This window comes from Dama dama, chromosome X (assembly GCF_033118175.1).
Source record: "Dama dama isolate Ldn47 chromosome X, ASM3311817v1, whole genome shotgun sequence".
Classification (NCBI taxonomy): Eukaryota; Metazoa; Chordata; class Mammalia; order Artiodactyla; family Cervidae; genus Dama; species Dama dama.
The window spans coordinates 102,503,364-102,523,298 of NC_083714.1; the positions used below are offsets into that span (position 1 = coordinate 102,503,364).

At 44.3% G+C, this 19,935-nt stretch overlaps 2 protein-coding genes and 1 non-coding gene across 4 annotated transcripts in view; 2 read left to right on the forward strand and 1 right to left on the reverse strand.

Annotated features, from left to right (window-relative positions):
- Positions 1–669: 669 nt before the first annotated feature.
- Positions 670–10,286, forward strand: TRO (trophinin). The gene is given in 18 exon segments (XM_061137637.1): positions 670–714; positions 1,028–1,162; positions 1,164–1,728; positions 1,731–1,886; positions 1,889–2,159; positions 2,817–2,922; positions 3,037–3,100; positions 3,359–3,438; positions 3,953–3,983; positions 3,986–4,040; positions 4,743–4,822; positions 4,926–4,968; positions 5,375–5,437; positions 6,007–6,078; positions 6,080–6,106; positions 8,524–9,224; positions 9,227–9,397; positions 9,400–10,286. Coding segments are annotated over 18 exon segments (3,552 nt in total).
- Positions 5,643–5,771, forward strand: LOC133053349 (small nucleolar RNA SNORA11). The gene has a single exon (XR_009692262.1). It is a non-coding gene; the product is annotated as a small nucleolar RNA SNORA11 (small nucleolar RNA).
- A 2,111-nt stretch (positions 10,287–12,397) lies between the features above and the next one.
- The window catches only part of PFKFB1 (6-phosphofructo-2-kinase/fructose-2,6-biphosphatase 1), a 98,625-nt gene continuing 91,087 nt past the window's right edge, over positions 12,398–19,935 (reverse strand). For both annotated transcript variants that reach the window (XM_061136240.1, XM_061136241.1), the window contains exons 11-14: positions 16,743–16,872; positions 13,716–13,778; positions 12,809–12,873; positions 12,398–12,457 (exon numbers count right to left, since the gene is read on the reverse strand). In XM_061136240.1, the coding sequence (XP_060992223.1) occupies positions 12,398–12,457; positions 12,809–12,873; positions 13,716–13,778; positions 16,743–16,872 (318 nt within the window). The remainder of the gene's footprint in view (positions 12,458–12,808; positions 12,874–13,715; positions 13,779–16,742; positions 16,873–19,935) is intronic.

Below are 19,935 nucleotides of genomic sequence, written 5' to 3' on the forward strand. Positions count from 1 at the left end.
ATGCAGGGACTTAACGGCAGAGCGGAGGAAGGGAGCATGTAAAGGGAAGAAGAGGTACGGGGAAGTACTGTAGAGTGGAGGGAGGGGGCGTTTCGAAAAAGGGGCGGTGCGGCGCACCACTGTACTGCAGAGGAGAGGTGGATGGTGTTGCGGGAGGAAAGGGGCTGTAAGAAGAGGTAGTGCAGAACGGAGGTGGAGAGGGAGGTGTTGGGAGAGGGGTTGGAATGAGATGAGATGCAGTTAGAGTTTGTCACGGGTGGAGTCCAGTTGTTCTGCTGCTCTGAGAGCAGAGACCTTCTGTGGGATTGAGGAGGTCACAGTTCAGTCCACCAAAGCACAGGAGCGCTCAGCGCCAGCGGTAGCCCCTACACCTCCCGATGGTGCACATGCGCACTATAGAGTTGCGGGGCGTGTGTAGGGTAAAGGGGAAGGGGTCGGAGAACTGACATGTTCTTTCTTGGAAGCAAAAGGAGCTAGGATTTGGAAGCCAGACCATATGGGTTTCTAGGTATGAGAACCCAGTAGTTGAAGGGTTTGGGGCTTAAGGTTTGATGAGAACCCCTTCCTTAGGATTGGCAGGAGGCCACATGAATCTCCACCTCCCTTTCATTCTTTCCTAACTCAGGCCCCTTCCCATCAGGCTCAGCTGTTTATTGGCCCTCCGGAAAAATGGATAGGAGAAATGACTCCAATTATAAGATGACCCTGTTCCAGGTGAGGCCTCTCTGCATTCTCTGCAGGCCATCTACCCTGTTCGGAGTTCATTTACAGCCCCTACCACTCTGTAGTTGCATAACTCCCTACCTAACCTGTTTCAGTCCTCCCTTGTATGGTGGAGGAGGAGATGAGGAAAACTTGCCTATTTCTTGCTCCCTTTCTCTTTCTTTACCCTCCCTTTCAATCAGTCGTTCAAAGGAGAAAGGGTGTAGAAAAGGTGGGCTTTGTAGAAAAGGTGGGCTTTGTTTGTAGAAAGGGTGGGCTCTAGGAAGGCCAGATAGCTCAATGCATCATAGTCTTAAGTATGTAGGGCCCTCTGCCTCCCACTGTGAGCCTAGGGCTTCACTTCCCTCCAAATGTACAGGCTGAGACAACATAAGACAGTGTCTTGCTGATACATACCCTCTTGGCAGCAACCAAGGACCCCCTGGCCATGGACCCACCAGTTAGTTGCCAACCAGCCCAAGAAAAGCAAGACCAAGAAGGCCCCTATTAAGGCTATCACTAAGACTGTACCCACTGACCCTCCAGTTCCACCTGCCAGCGTGATTACCACCACCAAGTCTAAAGTAACTCTTCCAGCTTTAAATCTGCCAATCATTCCCCAGATCAACCAGGCTTCAGCTACCACTGAGGTAGCCAATACTCAGGCTTCTTCATTCACTGCTCAGCCTAAGAAATCCAACAAGACAAAAAAAGTTACTGCTAAGGCAACCCAAGGCTCCCAATTTCCAATTGACAGTGAGAGTGTCACTACACAGATCAAGTTACCCTTGCAGATCCTAAACCTGCTAGTCATTCTTCAGACTATCCAGGCTCCAACTGTCAATGAGTCAGCCAATTCTCAAGCCTTGTTAGGCCCCACCACGCCTAAGAAAATTTCCAAGGCTAAAAAGGCTGACAATAAGGTCATAGCTAGTGCCACTAATATCTCACTGGCTCTGTCCACTATTTACACAGGTACCACCCACAGCCAAATTACCTCCATCCAAACTGAGAAAGCCTCCAAAGCACAAATACTGATACTGAGTTCCCAGAGGCCCCAGATGCCACTGAGATAGCTACCAGGCAGACTGAGGCCTCAGCAGCAGCTATCTGGCCCCCAAAATCCAAGGGCAAGAAAGTTGTCTATGAGGGCCCCAAATCTGCCTATGAGATCTCTGAGGCCCCCCTGCCAGTCAAATGGTCGCAAACCAACCCCTAGCAGCCACACTCTGGGTCAAGAGAGGGTACAGGGCTCAGAAAGTTGACGCTAAGACCCAAACAACCAAAAGCCAGACTCAAGTTGACCAAAGGATCCAGGCCAAGATGGATACCTCTCAGACCCACATAAGTGCCCTTGAGACTCAGGTTGCTGCTTCTGTCCAGGCCCTGGCAGATGACTACCTGGCTCAGTTTAGTTTGGAGCCCACAACCAGGACCCGGGGAAAGAGGAACCAAAAGATGAGATCTCTGACATCACCACCCTCACCTTATACATCTTTTCCATTGCTTTCCTCCTGGTTTGTTCACTTGTTCTATAAAAGTTTACTGAGTCTTTATACTCTGAGCCAGTCCCTGCATTCACATAGGCTGTGAGAGATGCTGAGAAGATTGGGATGTAGTTACTGCTCCTTGGCAGTTCACAGATTGGTGTGGATATAAGACATCGATACCATTAGATACAACTCAGATATAATTCAACTTGTATTTACATAGTAGTTAGAATGTGCCAGGCTTTGTGTTAGATATAGTTACACAGGATATATTTTAATGTTTTAAAGTAACTTGTACCAGCTAGGTCCCAGTTTTACAGATAAGAAAACCAAGTCCCAGAGAGATGAAGTGACTTGTTGAAGGGGTACAGCTTGTAGAGCCAATGGTGGCCAAAAAAAGAGAAATAACCAGACCCTGCCCTTGGGTTGCTCCTGTCTGGCAGGAAAATAAAACTCCTGCCTGGAAGACAGTAAAAGACAAATCTAGGACTCAGTGTGGTTAATGGTAAAGTCAGGACCCACTACAGGGAGGGTTTAGGGGACTTTCAGTAACAGACAGCGTGAGGAGACAAAGCCATCTCTTTCATCTGGTGATTTTGGATCTTCCTTCTTTCTGATTATGTTGTCCAAGAATCTGAACAAGGATGAGAGAGGTGATGGCAATTATAGGCATATCCCATGGGGCCAGAGGCCTCTACTATCCCGAGATGTGACCATGTTGCAAGAAAGGGTAAGAATCCAATGCTGCTCAGTCTCTTCTCTTCTTCACCTGCCCTCTTCTCTGTCATTCTTCTAAGTTTTATGAAAACATATTGAAATCTCCCATATATTCCTCTTCTCCCAGGCAAATAAATTGGTGAAATACCTGTAGGTTAAGGACCAGACAAAGATCCCCATCAACCGCTCAGGTAGTCATACCAACCGTCCTCCCTAAGCTGTCCTTTCTACTCCCCTCTCCTCCCAGCCATGGGAGTAACCATTTAGTTTTATGGCCTTTTCATTCTCTCACATGCTCGCCCCTGCCCTTTTCACACTCTGTCATGGCTGGCATCTCCCATTAACACAGTTCAGGACTCAGACTATACTGACCCCACAGGGCTGGCAAAAGGGTTATAGCTCTGTGGCCCCTTCTCATCCCAACTGTTCCCTTCTCTCCCTTCCTGCAGACATGCTGAAGGATGTCATCCAAGAATATGATGAATATTTCCCAGAGATCATTGAGCAAGCAAGCTATGCTCTGGAGAAGGTGAAGGGGTATCCTCTGGGGGATGGGCACAATGGGGAACTCTTGAATGGAACAAAGGTGTACACATCCCTTTGCAGGGAACCACAGAGACTGACTAATCCAGCCCCATCCCCATGCAGATAAGCAGATGGTGGCCTAGGGAGAGGCATAGACTAGCTTGGGGTCACACAGCAGGTACAGCTAAGACCCAAGCCACCCAACTCAACCCTGGCTTCTGTTCACTGCTGGACACATCCTGTGGTATATTTCAGATATTCACTTCTCCCTTCCATTTCCCATTCTCTGTCTCCCTAGAGTCCTATTAATCATAAAGATGATTTGGTAACAATAATACGTTTGTTATCTGTTTGCTGTGTGCTGGCCACTTAGCTAAATGCTTTCTATGCATTATCTTACTGATTTCTCACACACACTCACAAATCCTAGGTAAACAGGGAACTGCGGGATGCTCAGCCAGCTCATTGATGCTTAGGCTAAATTTTGTGATCTCACATGCTATTCTTTTACTTGGCAGGTGTTTCGAGTCAATCTGAAGGAAATTGATAAAATAGCTTGTATATTCTCATCAGCATTCAGGAATCCTCTACAGGCATACTGAAAATGTAAGCTGGGAAAGGGCTGCAGTGGGAGGGAGGCTTCTGATTTTTTGTTGTTGTTGTTCATGGTACTACTCCATCCTTGTCTTTTCCCCACATCCCCTTAGGAAGTCAGGAAAGACAGAGCCTAAAACCCCCTTTTCTATCACCCACACGTAGTTGAAGCCCTGCACACAGGAGTGGTGCCCCTTTATGATTGTCTAGAGGGTGTAGAAGCCTGGGTTACTCCTACTGTCAGATTTTCTGTTTCTCTAGAAGCTTCCCTGCCTCTTCCTATCAGGCTTGGTAGAATGGTTCTCAAGGGAAGGCTTCCTGGTGTGGGTGAATCATGATGGTTGATGGGCAGGAGCATCAGTGGGGCTGTGCCTAGAATTCTCTTGGAACTGAGGTATCTGGAAGAGAAAGAAGGGACTCACATTGGCTGGGTGCCTGGATCATACCAGGCTGACAAGCATTCTATCCTCTCAGTAACCTGGGAAGAGCAGAATGTTATTTTCCCATTTTATGAGTAGGAGACTAGGCTCAAAGTCTTAAGTGCCTTGCCCAGGATCATATAGAGCTTGAAGCATAGACTGGGCAGAATTCTCCCATATCTGAAGAATCTAGGAGAAGCCAGCCTAGTGATCTGGCTGGTGTGTTTTTTGTTTTGTTTTGTTTTGCAGATGGCTGCTGGATGTAAACCTTCTCTCTGTTCCATTATTCCCCTAGGACCAAGGACACACCCAAACTAGATCTTCTCATGGTGATTCTGAGTGTCATTTTTATGAATGGCAACAAGGCCAATGAGGGTAAGTGGCTGGGTTGGCAGCTACATGGGGGGGGGGGAGGGGTCATGGTCAAAATTGCACACGTTGATTTTCTATCCCTCTTTCCTTTTGCCTCCCCTTGCAGCTGTCATCTGGGAGGTGCTGCGTAAGTTGGGGCTGTGCCCTGGGTATGATTGGGCTCTGTCAGTGCTTGCTGTCCGTGTTGTCCTTTGGCAAGAGAGAATGGTCCCAGGATTGCATCAGCCTGGTGGTCTGGTGGGGTGGGCAGATGTGCTGGACTGGGTCCAGAGTTCTGACCTGGGTGGATAGGGAAATGGTCCTGAACTCTCTGCTTCTTCTTTCTCCTATGTCCTCTTTCTGTTCTAATCTGATATATAAGATAGACTTTAGGGCATCCCTGATAAGAACCATCTGACCTCAACTGCCTGCTTCTAGTGACCCTGTGTTCATTATTTCCTGACTTAATTGAGATGGCCTCATGTGCTAGAGAGGTCTCTTTCACATTGGAAAATGCCTCTGCCCCCATGCGGGAAGATCTGATCTTGGTTCATGGGTTATTTTTCCCATTGTCAGGGTAAGGCACTCACTCTTTGGGGAAGTGAGGAAGCTCATCACAGATGAGTTTGTGAAGCAAAAGTAAGTGGTGTTTGTCAGGCTTTGTCAGGACCTGAAGTGTTCTGGGTGTGCCAGTCTGGTCCAGAAAGTGCTTGATCAGCCCTTTTCTTACTCTAACTTTAGACGTATGGGCATTATGTTTCCTAGAAATAAGTGAGTCCTGTCCACAATTACCATGGTGGACCATACCAGGGCTGGGCCAGACCAAACACAAAACCCTTGCTATGGGGTGTGCTCAAAGCAGAATGCCCAGAGAATGGCTTCTCTGTTTACAACACACCCAACAGAAACTTGGGTTTACTCCTCACAGGTGGCAGAATACTTTGGCCTCCCTGTGACACCATACGCTATACATGCCTCCCCTGTAACCACCAAGTGACTGCTTTGTGCAGAGCCAATGGGAAATGGCTCAATATTGGAGGTTAAGACCATGAAATATGTTTTGGAGTTAGTCTGGGGAAGGAGAGCCTTGGAAATCCTTCTCCAGGAGCTGAGTTTAGTACTTGATTGGAGGAGGTTGCCACCTGGAGCCAAGTGGTTAGACAACAGGTTTGCTTGGTTAGAAGCAAGTTTTATTTCCTTTCTCCAAGGTACCTGGAATACAAGAGGGTCCCCAACAGCAGACCACCTGAATATGAGTTCTTCTGGGGCTTGCACTCCTACCGAGACTAGTAAGATGAAAGTTCTCAAGTTAATTGAAGGTAATTGAAGAGCTTCCCTTACTTGGCATATTAAGGGTACAGGATGCCCCTGGCTGGGGCAGGCAGTGTACAGGAATGGACAGGTACAGGGTAGCCTGAAGTTCATATATAAACATATGGAAGTTCATTTATGTCCCAGAATGCTGCTTGACATAAAGTTTACATCATTTCATTCATTATTCATACTTTATATTAGTCTCCTTAACTGCTATAACAAAATATCATAACTTGAGTAGCTTAAACAACAGAAACAGGAACTTGCCTGTTGGTCCAGTGGCTAAGACTCTACGCTCCCAATGTAGGGGGCTGGGGTTCAATCTGTGGTCAGGGAACTAGGTCCCACATGCCCCAACTAAGAATTCACTCACATGCCACAACTAAAGCCTGGTGCAGCCAAATAAATAAGTATAAAAAATAAAAAAAAAAACAGCAGAAACATTTTATTATAGTCCTGAAGGCTAGAAGTCCTAGATCAAGGTCCAGGAGCATTAGTTTCTAATGAAACTTCTCCTCCTGGCTTGCAGAGTTCATGTGTTCATGAACTCTTGCTGTGCTCATGGTGGAGAGAGAGTTCTTCTTTTTAAAATAAATATTTATTTTTAATTGGAGGATAATTACCTTACAATATTTTGTTGGTTTCTGCATTTATTAACATACATCAGCCATAGGTATACACATGTTCCCTTACTCTTGAACCTCTCTCCGACCCCAGGCCCCTAGATTTTCACAGAGCACCGGGTCTAGCTCCCTGCATCATACAGCAAATTCCCACTGGCTATTTGTTTTACATATGGTACTGTATATGTTTCTATGCTACTCTTTCCATTTGTCCCACCCTCTCCTTTCTTTTTTTTTTTGATGACTTGTTTTGTTTAATGCAAAATGAAGACAGAAAAACCTCTTCTCTTAGAGCTTTTTTTTTTTAGTTTTTTTTTTTTTTATTAGTTGGAGGCTAATTACTTCACAACAATTCAGTGGGTTTTGTCATACATTGATATGAATCAGCCATAGATTTACACGTATTCCCCATCCCAATCCCCCCTCCCACCTCCCTCTCCACCCGATTCCTCTGGGTCTTCCCAGTGCACCAGGCCCGAGCACTTGTCTCATGCATCTCACCTGGGCTGTGATCTGTTTCACCATAGATAGTATACATGCTATTCTTTTGAAATATCCCACCCTCACATTCTCCCACAGAGTTCAAAAGTCTGTTCTGTATTTCTGTGTCTCTTTTTCTGTTTTGCATATAGGGTTATCGTTACCATCTTTCTAAATTCCATATATATGTGTTAGTATGCTGTAATGTTCTTTATCTTTCTGGCTTACTTCACTCTGTATAAGGGGCTCCAGCTTCATCCATCTCATTAGGACTGGTTCAAATGAATTCTTTTTAACGGCTGAGTAATATTCCATGGTGTATATGTACCACAGCTTCCTTATCCATTCGTCCGCTGATGGGCATCTAGGTTGCTTCCATGTCCTGGCTATTATAAACAGTGCTGCGATGAACATTGGGGTGCACGTGTCTCTTTCAGATCTGGTTTCCTTAGTGTGTATGCCCAGAAGTGGTATTGCTGGGTCATATGGCAGTTCTATTTCCAGGTTTTTAAGAAATCTCCACACTGTTTTCCATAGTGGCTGTACTAGTTTGCATTCCCACCAACAGTGTAAGAGCACCCTCTCCTTTCCTGTACCCCCTCCATGTCCATAAGCCTGTTCTCTATGTCTGTGTCTCCATTGCTGCCCTGCAAATAGGTTCATCAGTACCGTGTTTCTAGATTCCATATATATGCATTAATATATGATATTTGTTCTTCTCTGACTTACTTCACTCTGTATAATGGGAGAGCCTTTTCTTAAAAGGACACTAATCTTATTGTATCAGGAACCCACCATTATGACATCATTAAACTTTACTTCCAGAAAAGCCCTACCTCCAGATATAGTGACATTCGAGGTTGGTGCTTCAACATATTAATTTCGGCAGGACAAAAGCATTCAGTCCATAACATACTTACTCTCTTATCATTTCTCCTTATCTCTTATCATGCAAGGTAATAGGAGAACTGCCCTGACTTGACATATTAAGGGTACAAGATGTCCCTGGCTGGGGAAAGCAGTATACAGTGACGGGCAACTTGCAGTTCATTTGCGGTAAGAAAGTTCGTATGAAGACAGAGATGAAGACATTTAGGCTCAGTGACATCAAGTAGCTTGTCCAAAGTCACATAGCACCTAAATTATCAGAACTGAAATTGGATCTCAGGACTGACCCATGATAGAGCCCTAACAACTAAGAGTTTTTTTTAAAATGCTACTCTTAGCTTTATACAAAGCCCATGGTATGTACTTAATACATAATTACAAATGTTATTTTTATTATAATGATTGTAATTCTCATTTCAGGTACAAAAAAAAAGACCCCAAGGACTGGGCCCTGCAGTACCAGGAAGCAGTGCAGATGCAAGTCCAAGCTACAGCTGTGGCTACAGCTGAGGCTGAAGCCAGGGCTGAGGCAAGAGCCAAAATGGGGATTGGAGAGGAAGCTGTGGCTGGGCCCTGGAATTGGGATGACATGGATATCGACTGCTTAACAAAGAAAGAGTTAGGCGATGATGCTCAGGCCTGGAACAGATTTTCACTTGAAATTGAGGCCAGAGCCCAAGAAAATGCAAATGCCAGTGCCAGCATTGACTTCAGCAGAGAAGCTAGCACCAGGGCTAGCTATAGTGATGGTTCTAGTATTAGCTTCAGTGGTGTACCCAGCCCTGGTAATGGTTTTGGTGGCAGAGCTGGTATTAGCTTTGGTGGTACATGCAGCAACAGTGCTAGCTTCAGCAGTGTAGCCAGCATTTGCTTTGATGGCACACCCAGCACTTGTTCCACTTTCAGTGGTAGAGCCAGCATTAGCTTCAGTGGTACAGCGAACACCAGCTCTAGTTTCAACAGTGAAGTCAGTATTAGCTTTGGTGGCACACCTTGCACCAGTGCCAACTTCAGTGGTGGGGTCAGCTATAGTTTCAGTGACCTGCTCAACACCAATACCAGTTTCAGTGGTGGAGCCAGCTCTGGTTATGGAGGCACACTCAGTACCACTGCTGGTTTCAGTGATGCACTAGCCTTGGCAGTACACTTGGCACCAGTGCAGTCTTTAGTGGTGCACTTAGCACCAGCACTCACCTAGGTGGCACACTCAGCACTAGTGTCTACTTTGGTGGTTCTCCCAGTTCTAGTGCCAGCTTTGGTGGCACACTTAGTACCAGTATCTGCTTTGGTGGCTCTCTAGCACCAGCACTGGTTTTGATGGTGTACTCAGTACCAGTGTCTCCTTTAGCAGCTCTTTCAGCAGTTGCACTGACTTTGGTGATACACTCAGCACCAATCTTAGCTTTGGTGGCACACACAGCACCAGTGCTGGTTTTAGCAGTGCTGTCAGTATTAGCAGTGGCTTCAGCAGTGTACCCAGCACCAACTCTGGCTTTGGCAATGTGTTTACTGACTTCAGTGGGGCACTTAACACCTCTAGTGACTTTGGCAGTGCTCCCAGCACCAGCATTGGCTTTGGTGGAGCTCCCAGCACCAGCTTCTGCTTTGGGAGTATATCTAACACCAATCTGTGCTTTGGTAGCTGTCCTAGAACTTGCTTTAGTGGTCCTACCAGTGCCAATTTTGGTGATGGACTCAGCACCAGTACCAGTTTCAACTTTGGCGATGGGTTAAGCACCAGCACTGTATTTCATGGTGGGCTGAGCACCAGCTCTGGCTTCAGTGGTGGACTGATCTCCAGCAATGTCTTTGGTGGTGGATTTGGCAGAAATGCTGGTTTTGGCAGCACACTTGGCACCAGTGCTGACTTTAGTAGTGGCATCACCACCAGTGATAGCTTTGGTGGTGGACCTAATACCAGCTTCAATGGAGGATTGAGCACCATCATTGGCTTTGGCAGTGGTTCCAGCACCAACACTGGCTTTACTGGCAATCTCAGCACCAGCACCAGCTTTATTGGTGGACCCAGTTCTATTGTTGGCTTTGGCAGTGGACTGAGCACTGATGCTGGCTTCAACGGTGGACCAGGCAGTAGTGCTGGCTATGGCAATGGACTGAGCAATGCTGCTGGCTTTGGTGGTGGAGCCACTAGCCTTGGTGCCTGTAGCTTCTCCTATGTCTAGTGAGGTTTCAGGTAATTGCAACATTTCCATAGCCAAGGCCCATGGGGATGAATATAAGAGCTGGGAGACGTTATAAGAAACCCTCAAGGTGAGAGGGCAGTGTGGGGAGATGAGCACAACGAATGAAGTATGAGGATATAGTATATTTGGTGCTAAAATGTGTTTTCGTTTGGTGTTTTGTTTTCAGGTTTATTTCTCATGTTTACAGATACTGCTAATGAATTGCAGCAGTCCTTCCCATGGAGCCAAGGTACATCCTTGGAATCTTTGTTCATGCAGCAGTCTTAGCAGATATTACCAATCAGCTGAGGGTGACACGCTATGAAAATAATCTGTTTGCCAATTCTGCTTTGTTCTTTGCTTTTTGTGTTCTATCATATTTGGTATCATAGTTACATTAAATTTGCAAAATGAATTTCAGTTTGTTCTGTCTTTTAATGTGCTTAGGTTGATGTGGGTGATATTTTGGTTTCATAGAAGAGCTAGAGATCAGCTCAGCTCTTTGGGGAAGGTGGGCTCTGGCTTTACACTAAAAGGAAAGTATGACTTCAGTGGGATAGAGTCTTGGGGAAAGCATAGCAGACCAGCAGAAAATAGCCTAAGTGAAGATCTAGAAGGGGAAGCCTGGAACAGAAGGCAAAGGGAGCAGATTCTTGAGATTAAGTACAGTTTCATTTTGAGATATCTAAGAATGGAGAGATAGACAGGGACATAACTAATAGACTAATAACTAATAGACAGGTGGACATAGCAACAATGGAGGATTTTCTTGGCATGGGAGAGAGACCCAAGCATGTTGCATAGACTATGGATGCAAAAGCCAACAGAGAAGGACAGGATATAGATGTGGAATAATCAGGAACTGACTGAATCAACTTATCCTTGAGAAGATGGGATGGGTAGAATACCAGAGAATAGAGAGTGGTCCTGACTTTGAACAGAATTTAATGGTGGCTATGGAAGGAGATAAATGTAGATTTGCTTCAAGCAGTGATCATCAACCTTGTAATAGATCCCAATAAAAAAAATGACGTGGATTATACAAGGTTTTTAGTCTTGCTGGTGGTTGTGATGGGAGGACAAAAAGGAAGAAAAAAAAAGGCAGGGGGTGTATGAGTCTGTATCTTCACAACTGGATTGCTGGTACCTTCCCATAGTAGCTGCATGGAGATTGGCTGAAGAGATAGAAAGTAGGATCCAAGATGGCCAGGGATGGAAGAAAAATGAAGAGGGAGAGGACTGAGTGATTGGGAGATACTGAAGGAATCAAAGGACTTATACTTGATGCAGTGCAAGGGTAAATATTGTTCATTAAAGAAATGCTACATACATGCCTGCTGTGTGGGAGGATGACACAGAGAGTTATAAGGACTAGGGGGCCAGTGGTCAGACAGTGAGATGCTTCTATTTAAGAAGTCAAACTGGGGAGAAGTCTAGATGATGCCAACCAAGGTCCATGGAGTGACTGACTGAAGGGAAGATGATCACTGAAGTTGAGGGGGCAGGGCACTAGGTGACCAGGGTATTGTTTGGATCATTTATATGGACAGTGAAATCAGTCAGGATGGCAACAAGAGTTGGAGAAGAAAGGAGAACTGTGGTCTAAGTACAGACTCTTCTTTGAATATAGGGATGAAAGTGTCATGTTCCCAGTCATGTTGCCCACCAAAGAACAAGGCTATAGGCACTCACATGGATGCTCCACCTTCACATTTGGAGATGCTTCTCCAGAGCCCTTTTATCCAGGAAATTCTCACCCAGTCCATACCCCACAGCACCAGAGCCATTTCATAGGGTCAGGATCTTAAGAAAATCTTGTAGGAGAAGCTTCACAATGACCTCCTTTATCCTTTTGTAAGCAGTAAGGGAAGTCTTTATTGATCAGGGAATAGGAATTAAAAAGGAACAAGCTCCATCTTGAGCTAGACAGCTCCTTGTTTATAGCTAGAAATCAAGGCCTATTTTGGAGCTGATGAAGGTTTCTTTACTGGAAGTGGGTCTCTTCCAGTGAGGCCAAGTTCAGAGTGTTCTCAGTGTAAGAAAAGATCAATAATAGCTCCTAAAGGTGAACCCAAGAAAGGACAGAGGCAGTTTGATGTCTTAGAAAGGGCTCAGTAGTGGGCAGGAACAGTGTCCAGGGCTTCTTCAGGTTCCCGGCTGATGTCCACATTCTGAGAGGAAAGAACCTAGTATTAGTAGGAAGGAACCAGTAGTCTGGAGCCCCCACCTTTCCCTGCCTCTTGTTCTCACTGCCAGGCTCCCCTCTTTCAGCCAGACCTGGATCCTTACTCTTTCTTTAGGCAAGCCTGGGGGAACCTCAGCCAGAGTCCTTCTAGGCAGGGTTGCTCTAGCCCTGCTTCTCTATGGTATCTTGAGTCTGGTCTGCAGTTCCTACATTTCTGGGTGCTGGTTTTTCTACCTGTTGGTGGAAACACCCAAACTCTGTGGGAGTGGGGTGGCCTTTCTGCCGGGGAGGGTGCTTTCACAACATCCCAGCTTGAGCCACAGAGTCCCTCACCTACCTCAGGCTTCTCCCGATGTGTGTTTACAGCCTCCACATTCAGGTAGATGGACTCCACCTTGCAGCCTCAGAAAAGAACAACCAGTCCATCCATAAGCCACCCAGGTGAGCACAGGTCTCCCCTGAGGTGTCATTCCCTCTCCCCGTCAGCACCCACACCCCCAGCTCCATGCTGTGTGCAGGTTATAGCTGCCCTTTAGGGAGGGGAATTTAGACCAGCTGTGTGATGTCTGGGGAAGACATCAGGCCTAAGAGGCAGGCTCTGCTCCTAATAGTCTCAGTGTTCTCTGAGCCTCCCTTGTCAATGGGAATGAGAATTGAGAAGAGATGATCTCTGCCCCACTCCCCAGCTCTTTTCTGTGAGACAGAAACCTAATCTGTGTAATAAGGATGGAACTTTGTGGAGCCTCCCAGCTGTGTTAGGTGCTGAAGTGCTAAAAGAATCTTGGGGCCACTACCTTGGGGCAATCAACCCCAGGTAAAGTTTATTTTGAGAACTATGTGGTTACTGCAAGATCAGAGGTGTGGAAGACCACAAGATACTTCTGGGGAGCCTCAAGAAAGAGGAGGGTGGTACCATTGGGGTTTGGATCTGGCATAGGAAGCCAAAAGCCTGTGGAAGCCCCTCTTTCTCTGGTCCCTTTTTGGGATCCCCTCTTCTACAGCTTTGTACTATATGATTGGTGCTCTGGTAGAGACAGAGAAAGCTGGGGCCACATCCCAGATTTAGAGGCTACCTAAGTCCTTCCCCCATTGTTATCTTGCTACCACCAGTCCTGCCTCTACCAAGACACCTAACTATCCACCCAGGGAATCTCTCTCAGGACTTTGCTGGACAAATGGTAGGCACTGCTGGCATGCTTATAGCGTCTATATGCTTTTCCCCAGATGAAGGTGAGGGCACTCACCATAAGCCACAGGTGTAAGTTTGAGCACCGTGTGCAGAGGGCACTTGAGATAAGGCAACTCATCTGGAAAGGAGGAGAGAGCAGCTTTCAGAGGCAGGATGCTAGGGGTGTCACCACCTCTCTGGGGTTCCAGGCTTAATGCACTCTTCCCTTCCACCCCCTTCCCCATGGATATCTTTACCTGGGTCCTGCTCACCCACACTCTTCAGGGGGCAGTGCTGAGAGCCCAGTGGGGAGGAAGGAAAAGAGCAGAGAGGCTTTAGGAGCAAGGAAGACGGTGGGTCCTGGGGATCTGGGACAGACCCTGGGTCCCCAGAAACCAAAGATTGGCACTGTGGACGTGGCCGACCTCCTCAACTGCAGGCAGACATGAGAGCAAGGCAAGCCTCCCTCCCACCCCCACTCAGTCCTACCACGGGGTCCCCCACCTCAAAGGTCACAGCAGGTCCCAGCCAGTGTTTTCTGAGGCCCTACTATGCGCCGGGGCCTTGGCTGAGGTGCATGCACCTTGGCAGCTCTCGCAGCTTTCTCCCCAGCCCAGGCCTGTGCCCTCTGACTCCTTGGACACTTGTTGATGGACAAGCGTTCACTGATTCACTTGTGTTCAGTTCCTGATGATTTGCATGCAATGACTTGCATGGCCTTGACGGCAGTCACCAGATAGCCTCAAGGGAGTGGATGACCAGGCACACTCCATGGATGAGGACCCTGAAGCTCTGAGAGGGAAGACACTTGCCCTGAGTCCCACAGCCAGGAAGTGGCAGTGCTGGAACTGGAACCCAGGATGCTTTGAGCCCAAATGTGTGCTCTGACCACTGAAGCTTCTGCCACTGCCATTGAGGGATGCACAGTGCCGTGTGGTGACACTCCCACCTCTCATTCCTCTCTGTAAACACCCATCCTCCTGATCATATTCAGGATGATCATATTCTGATCATCCTCCTGAAACATATTCAGCTTTCTGTCTCCCTTCATTGAGCCAGTACCCACCCATCATGGCCTCCCTGCCCCTGAGGGTCATGCTAGGCTTTTCAGGCCTGCCACGGCCCACCCAGCCTCCTGACACATAAAATTTCCTGGGCAACCAATCTGCTCCTCCTCCTTGCATTTGTCATCATCATCTTCAGGTGCTGGGTCCAGTGCTTTTGGTCTACTACCTCACTCCATTCTCACTGATACTCTATGGGAGTTACTGTTCCTCACTGCATGCCTGACAAAATAGATTCAGAGAAGGGAATCAACTTGCCTGAGGTCTCTGATCCAGTTCTGCCACTGCCTAGACAAGTGATCTCAACCATGCTTTTTCTTTTTCTGGTCCTCAAAGATCTTATCTCTTATAGCACAGGATTGGACCCAGCTCTGAAGTCCTATGGATCTGAGTTCTCAGTCACAGCATCTTCCTGAGTTTCAGTTTCCTTACTTCAGCAATAGCAGTAAGAGCATGTGCCCAGTCATGCCTAGCCCAGCTCCTAGGACAGCTGTGACAAGCTGGCATGGCCTGTTCAAGAAAGCGGGCAGTATTTGGGTAAAGCAGTGGGCAAATGGGAGATGCATGTGCTTCCCATGAACCCCACATGTGTCTGAGATAAGGTGCCTCTGGAATGCACCCAAGATTAGTGCCTCTCTCGGCCCCATTGAGCCCTATGATCTCGGGCAAGTCACTTCATCTCTCAGAGCCTCCATTTCCTCTTCTGCACAGTCAGGGTTACAGGGCCAGCCTCATAGTCTCAAAACTAGTACTGAGCAGTAGAGATGTGAACAGTATCAGAAATCTTGCAGCACCACCCCATCCCCTGTCACCTTTTTTCCATTGAGGAGACTGAGGACCAAGCAAAGGAAATTACTTGTCCAATGTCAAGTTCTCCAGGTTCCAATTCTAGATGACTCCATATTATAAGAGCCCTTTGTTTGGAAGCTAGCATCATAGAAAAGATCCAAGTCTGCAGGACATTGTACACTTCAAATATGACTTTGCACTGTCCTCACACATCCTTACTTCAGTATCCTGGAGATGCCAACACTTCAGCTTCCATTTCAGAAATAGACTTTCACACCTGGAGGTGACATGATAGTCCCTTGCCTGGACAGCTGCCCTAGCTTGCAATTTGTAATCAGTGTGTAGATACTCCGTAAATGAAAATATCCAGATTTTTTAATAAAAATAAATTATCATTTAAAAATGAAAACACCACTATCTTGGAGAAATCATCCCTAGAGCAAAGACAGAAACATATAATCAAAATCAAGATGCTAGGGACTTCCCTGGTGGTCCAGTGGTTAAGATTCTATGCTTCCATTGCAGGGGGAGTGTTGGATCCCTGGTCAGGGAAATAAGATCCTCCATGGAACATGCACGGTGTGGCCAAAAAGTTAAAAAAAATGTCACAAGAGGCCCCATTCCACTGATGACAGCATGCCTCTGAGAAATACTGGCTCAGCTTTCTCAGGTTGAAACAGACTGTTAAGGTTGGCTTTGAAAATGTTAACTCATAATAACACTGATATTAATAATAGCAGCTAACACTTATATGGCCCATACTTTGCGTCACGAACTGTTCTAAGCTCTATACATATGTTAATTTATTTAAACTTCATCATTCTCTCCATTTTACAGATGAGGAAACTGAGAACAGAGCCTGCAACCTGCTAAGTCGCTTCAGTTGTGTCCAACTGTTTGCGACCTCATGGACTGTAGCCTGTCAGGCTCCTCCATCCATGGGATTCTCCAAGCAAGAATACTGGAGTGGGTTGCCTGCGCCCTCCTCCAGGGGATCTTCCTGACCTAGGGATTGAGCCCACGTCTCCTGTGGCTCCTGTGCTGTAGGCGGATTCTTTACTACTGAGCCACCGGGGAGAGGTTAAAGTAATTTGCCAAAGGTATCACGAGACAGAGTAAGAACTTAGACTCATGCACCCTTGTTCTAAATACTGTAGTCTTAACTATTAAGATATAAACCAAAAGTTTCTGGTGTCAGAGTCTCAACTTACATGCAGCTCCCATGCCAGGAACAGAGAGAAAAGTGGTACCTGAGCTCTTGTCCAGAAAGTAGGCCAGGAGGCACCGCATGACAGCCTGGTGGCAGATCACCAATACATTTTCCTGCCGTTCTAGCTCCATTATAACTGGCTCCAGACGCTGGACCAGATCTTCATAAGACTGAAAGGGAGAGAAACATTTGTGTAAGAAGGGGAGATGAGGCACATTTGCCCTGAGGAGAAGAACTCTAGACCAGGAATCAGGAAAACTTGATTGTGGTGCCAGTTCAGTTGTTGGTCAGCAGTATGACCTTGGGCAACTCACTTCCTTCCTAGGGCCTTACTTTTTCATCTATTAAATGGAGCAATCAATATAGTGGAGTAGACAACAATAACAATAATAAAATTTTCCTCTAAAAAAATCCCTAGAAAAGCTGGATAAAATAAATGTTTGCACTGCTGATCATTCAAGAAAACACAACATTATGAATATAGGGTTCCTAAATGAAGAAAAACTTGGGAAAAAGAGTGATAAATGGATATAGAAGCCATAATTCCCATGGGGGCATTTGCCAATCACAGTATCCAAGAGCCTTGAACTTTTAAAACATAATAGAAATACGAGATGAAGCCTTAGGTGTGTATAGGGTAGGGATTTGGGACTGAGACCTTCAAAGGACTACATCCTCAATAAAATTATAGGCTAAAAATATATCCACAGGCAAAGGGAAACAATAAAAAAATGTGTCTCTGTCTGACTCTTGGAGGAAAAAATTAGGAAAAGCCTCCACTAAGAATGTATAACCCCAAACATATCGTTAGATAGATTTGTGGTTCAGAATTATATTACCCATGTGTTTTAGAAAATGCTAAGCTGAGAGTTTAATAAAAAGTGATTTCAAGTCATTTGCTTCCAGGAATGTCTGGAAGAAGCAAATGTAAATTCTCTCTAGATTCTCTCAACTGAGGCTGCATGGATTTCCCACAGATAAATTTTTGTCAAACTGAGGCTCATATAACATACACAGAAAATAAGCTATAATAAGTAAAAATAAGCAGAACTCTAACAACTTAAGATAAAGGATCCACAATATAAAATAAATATTCTCAAGATTTTTAAAGAAGTAAAAGACTGACTCAAAAATGCAAGGAAGAAATAAGATGCTATTGAATATAAGATCCAGATTTGAAAAAGAATTAAGTAGAATTTTTATAAATGAAGAATATATTCATTAACATGGAAAACTCAATGGATAGAGTAAGCAGAGCATTAAATAAAATGTTTTGGAAGACAGAGCTGAAGAAATTACTCAGAATGTAGCAAAGAGATCGAAAATAAGAAGTTTGGAGACATGAAGCATAGAGGTAAAACTAACACATATCTATTTGCATTTCTAGAAGGAGATAATAAAGAAAATATGAGAGAGGAATAGTTAAAGATATAATGCCTGGGAATTTTCTAGAACTGATGAAGAATCTCAGTTCTCAGATTCAGGAATTCCAATTAATTCCAAGCAAGATGAATTAAAAGAAATTAATATTTAGACACATCAGAGTGAAGCTTAAAAGCAATAGAGACCCAAAGACCCTAAAAGCAGCCAGAGAGAAAAGAAATAACAATTAGACTTGTAGGAGACTTCTTAGCCATGTTAGAAACCAGAAGACAGTGGCGATGATAACTCCAGAGAGAAAATTGTCATCCTAGTGTCATCCTAGATCCTCCTAAAGAAAATTCTAAAAAAAAGATAGACATTTAACTCAGAAGGAAAACTTGAGATGTAACATGAAAGAATGATCCAAGGAATTGGTAAATATGTGGCTGAATCTAAATAAACACTGACTATATACAATATTTTTTAGTTAGTAAAAATTATATTTTAATTAGATGAGTGATTTCCCCCCATTTCTGCTATATAAAATCCATCTAGGAGAACAGAATGGGGGGTTCCTTGAAAAACTAAAAATAAAACTATCATGTGACCCAGCAATCCCACTCCTGGGCATTTATCTGGAGAAAACCATAATTCAAAAATACACATGCACTCCAATGTTCTTTGTAGCACTATTTACAAAAGCTAAGACATGGTAGCAACCTAAATGTGTATCAACACGAATGGATAGAGAAGAAGAACCTAAATATCTATAAACAGATGAACTGAATATTAATATATTCCATTGTATACATATAAATTTCATTGTGTATATATTAATTAACATATATAATGGAATATTACTCAGCCATCAAAAGAATGAAATAAGGCCATTTGCAGCAACATGGGTGAACCTAGAGATTATCTGAAGTCAGACAGAAAAAGACAAATATCATATGACATCACACATATGTAGAATATAATTTTAAAAAATGATATAAATGATCTTATTTAGAAAATAGAAACAGACTTACAGATATCAAAAACAAACTTATGGTTACCAAAGGAAAAATGTGGGAGGGAGGATAAATCAGGTGCTTGGGATTAATACACACACACAATTATATATAATATAGATAATCAGTAAGAGCCAACTGAATAAAACAAGGAACTCTTCAATATTATGTGATAACCTATATGAGAGAAGAGCCGGAAAAAGAATAAATATATGTATATGTGACACAACATTGTAAATCAACTATAATCCAATAAAATTTTTTAAAAAGAAAAGATCCATCTATGTGGGTACAAAGTTTATTGTTTGGAAGTAATCCTATTTTATCTAGAATTCATAATAATTTTATTTTGGTAATGTCAATTTAACCCAAAAATACAATATGTTGGTGTTATAGGGACAAATAGTGATGTATTCTGATAGATTGGTATAAGTTGAAGTGCTTCAGCAAGAATTCATTCAATTAACACTCAGTGAGTAAGCTGTGCTTACAATAATAAATATAATACTAACAATAATAATTCATTTGGGGAAAAAGACACAAGTTTGAAGTAAGTAAAATAAAAAACAATAATTAACAAGCAATATAAGAGCAGGAGTGACCAGAGTTGTAAAATTTTTATATTGATTCAGGAGGCAGGTAGAGATATTTATTTTTAGATTTTGTCAGTCATACATATTAAAATGTTAAGAGTAACTCTAAAAGAATGGAAAGAGATTGCATAACTCAAACATAGATGTAAAATTTTATCAATTCTAAAGAAGGGAGGAAAAGACAAAAAATAACCAAGCTTAAAGAGCTCAAAATAAGAGAGTAGAAATAAGTTCACATAAATTGGTAATTAAAATAAAAGTATAC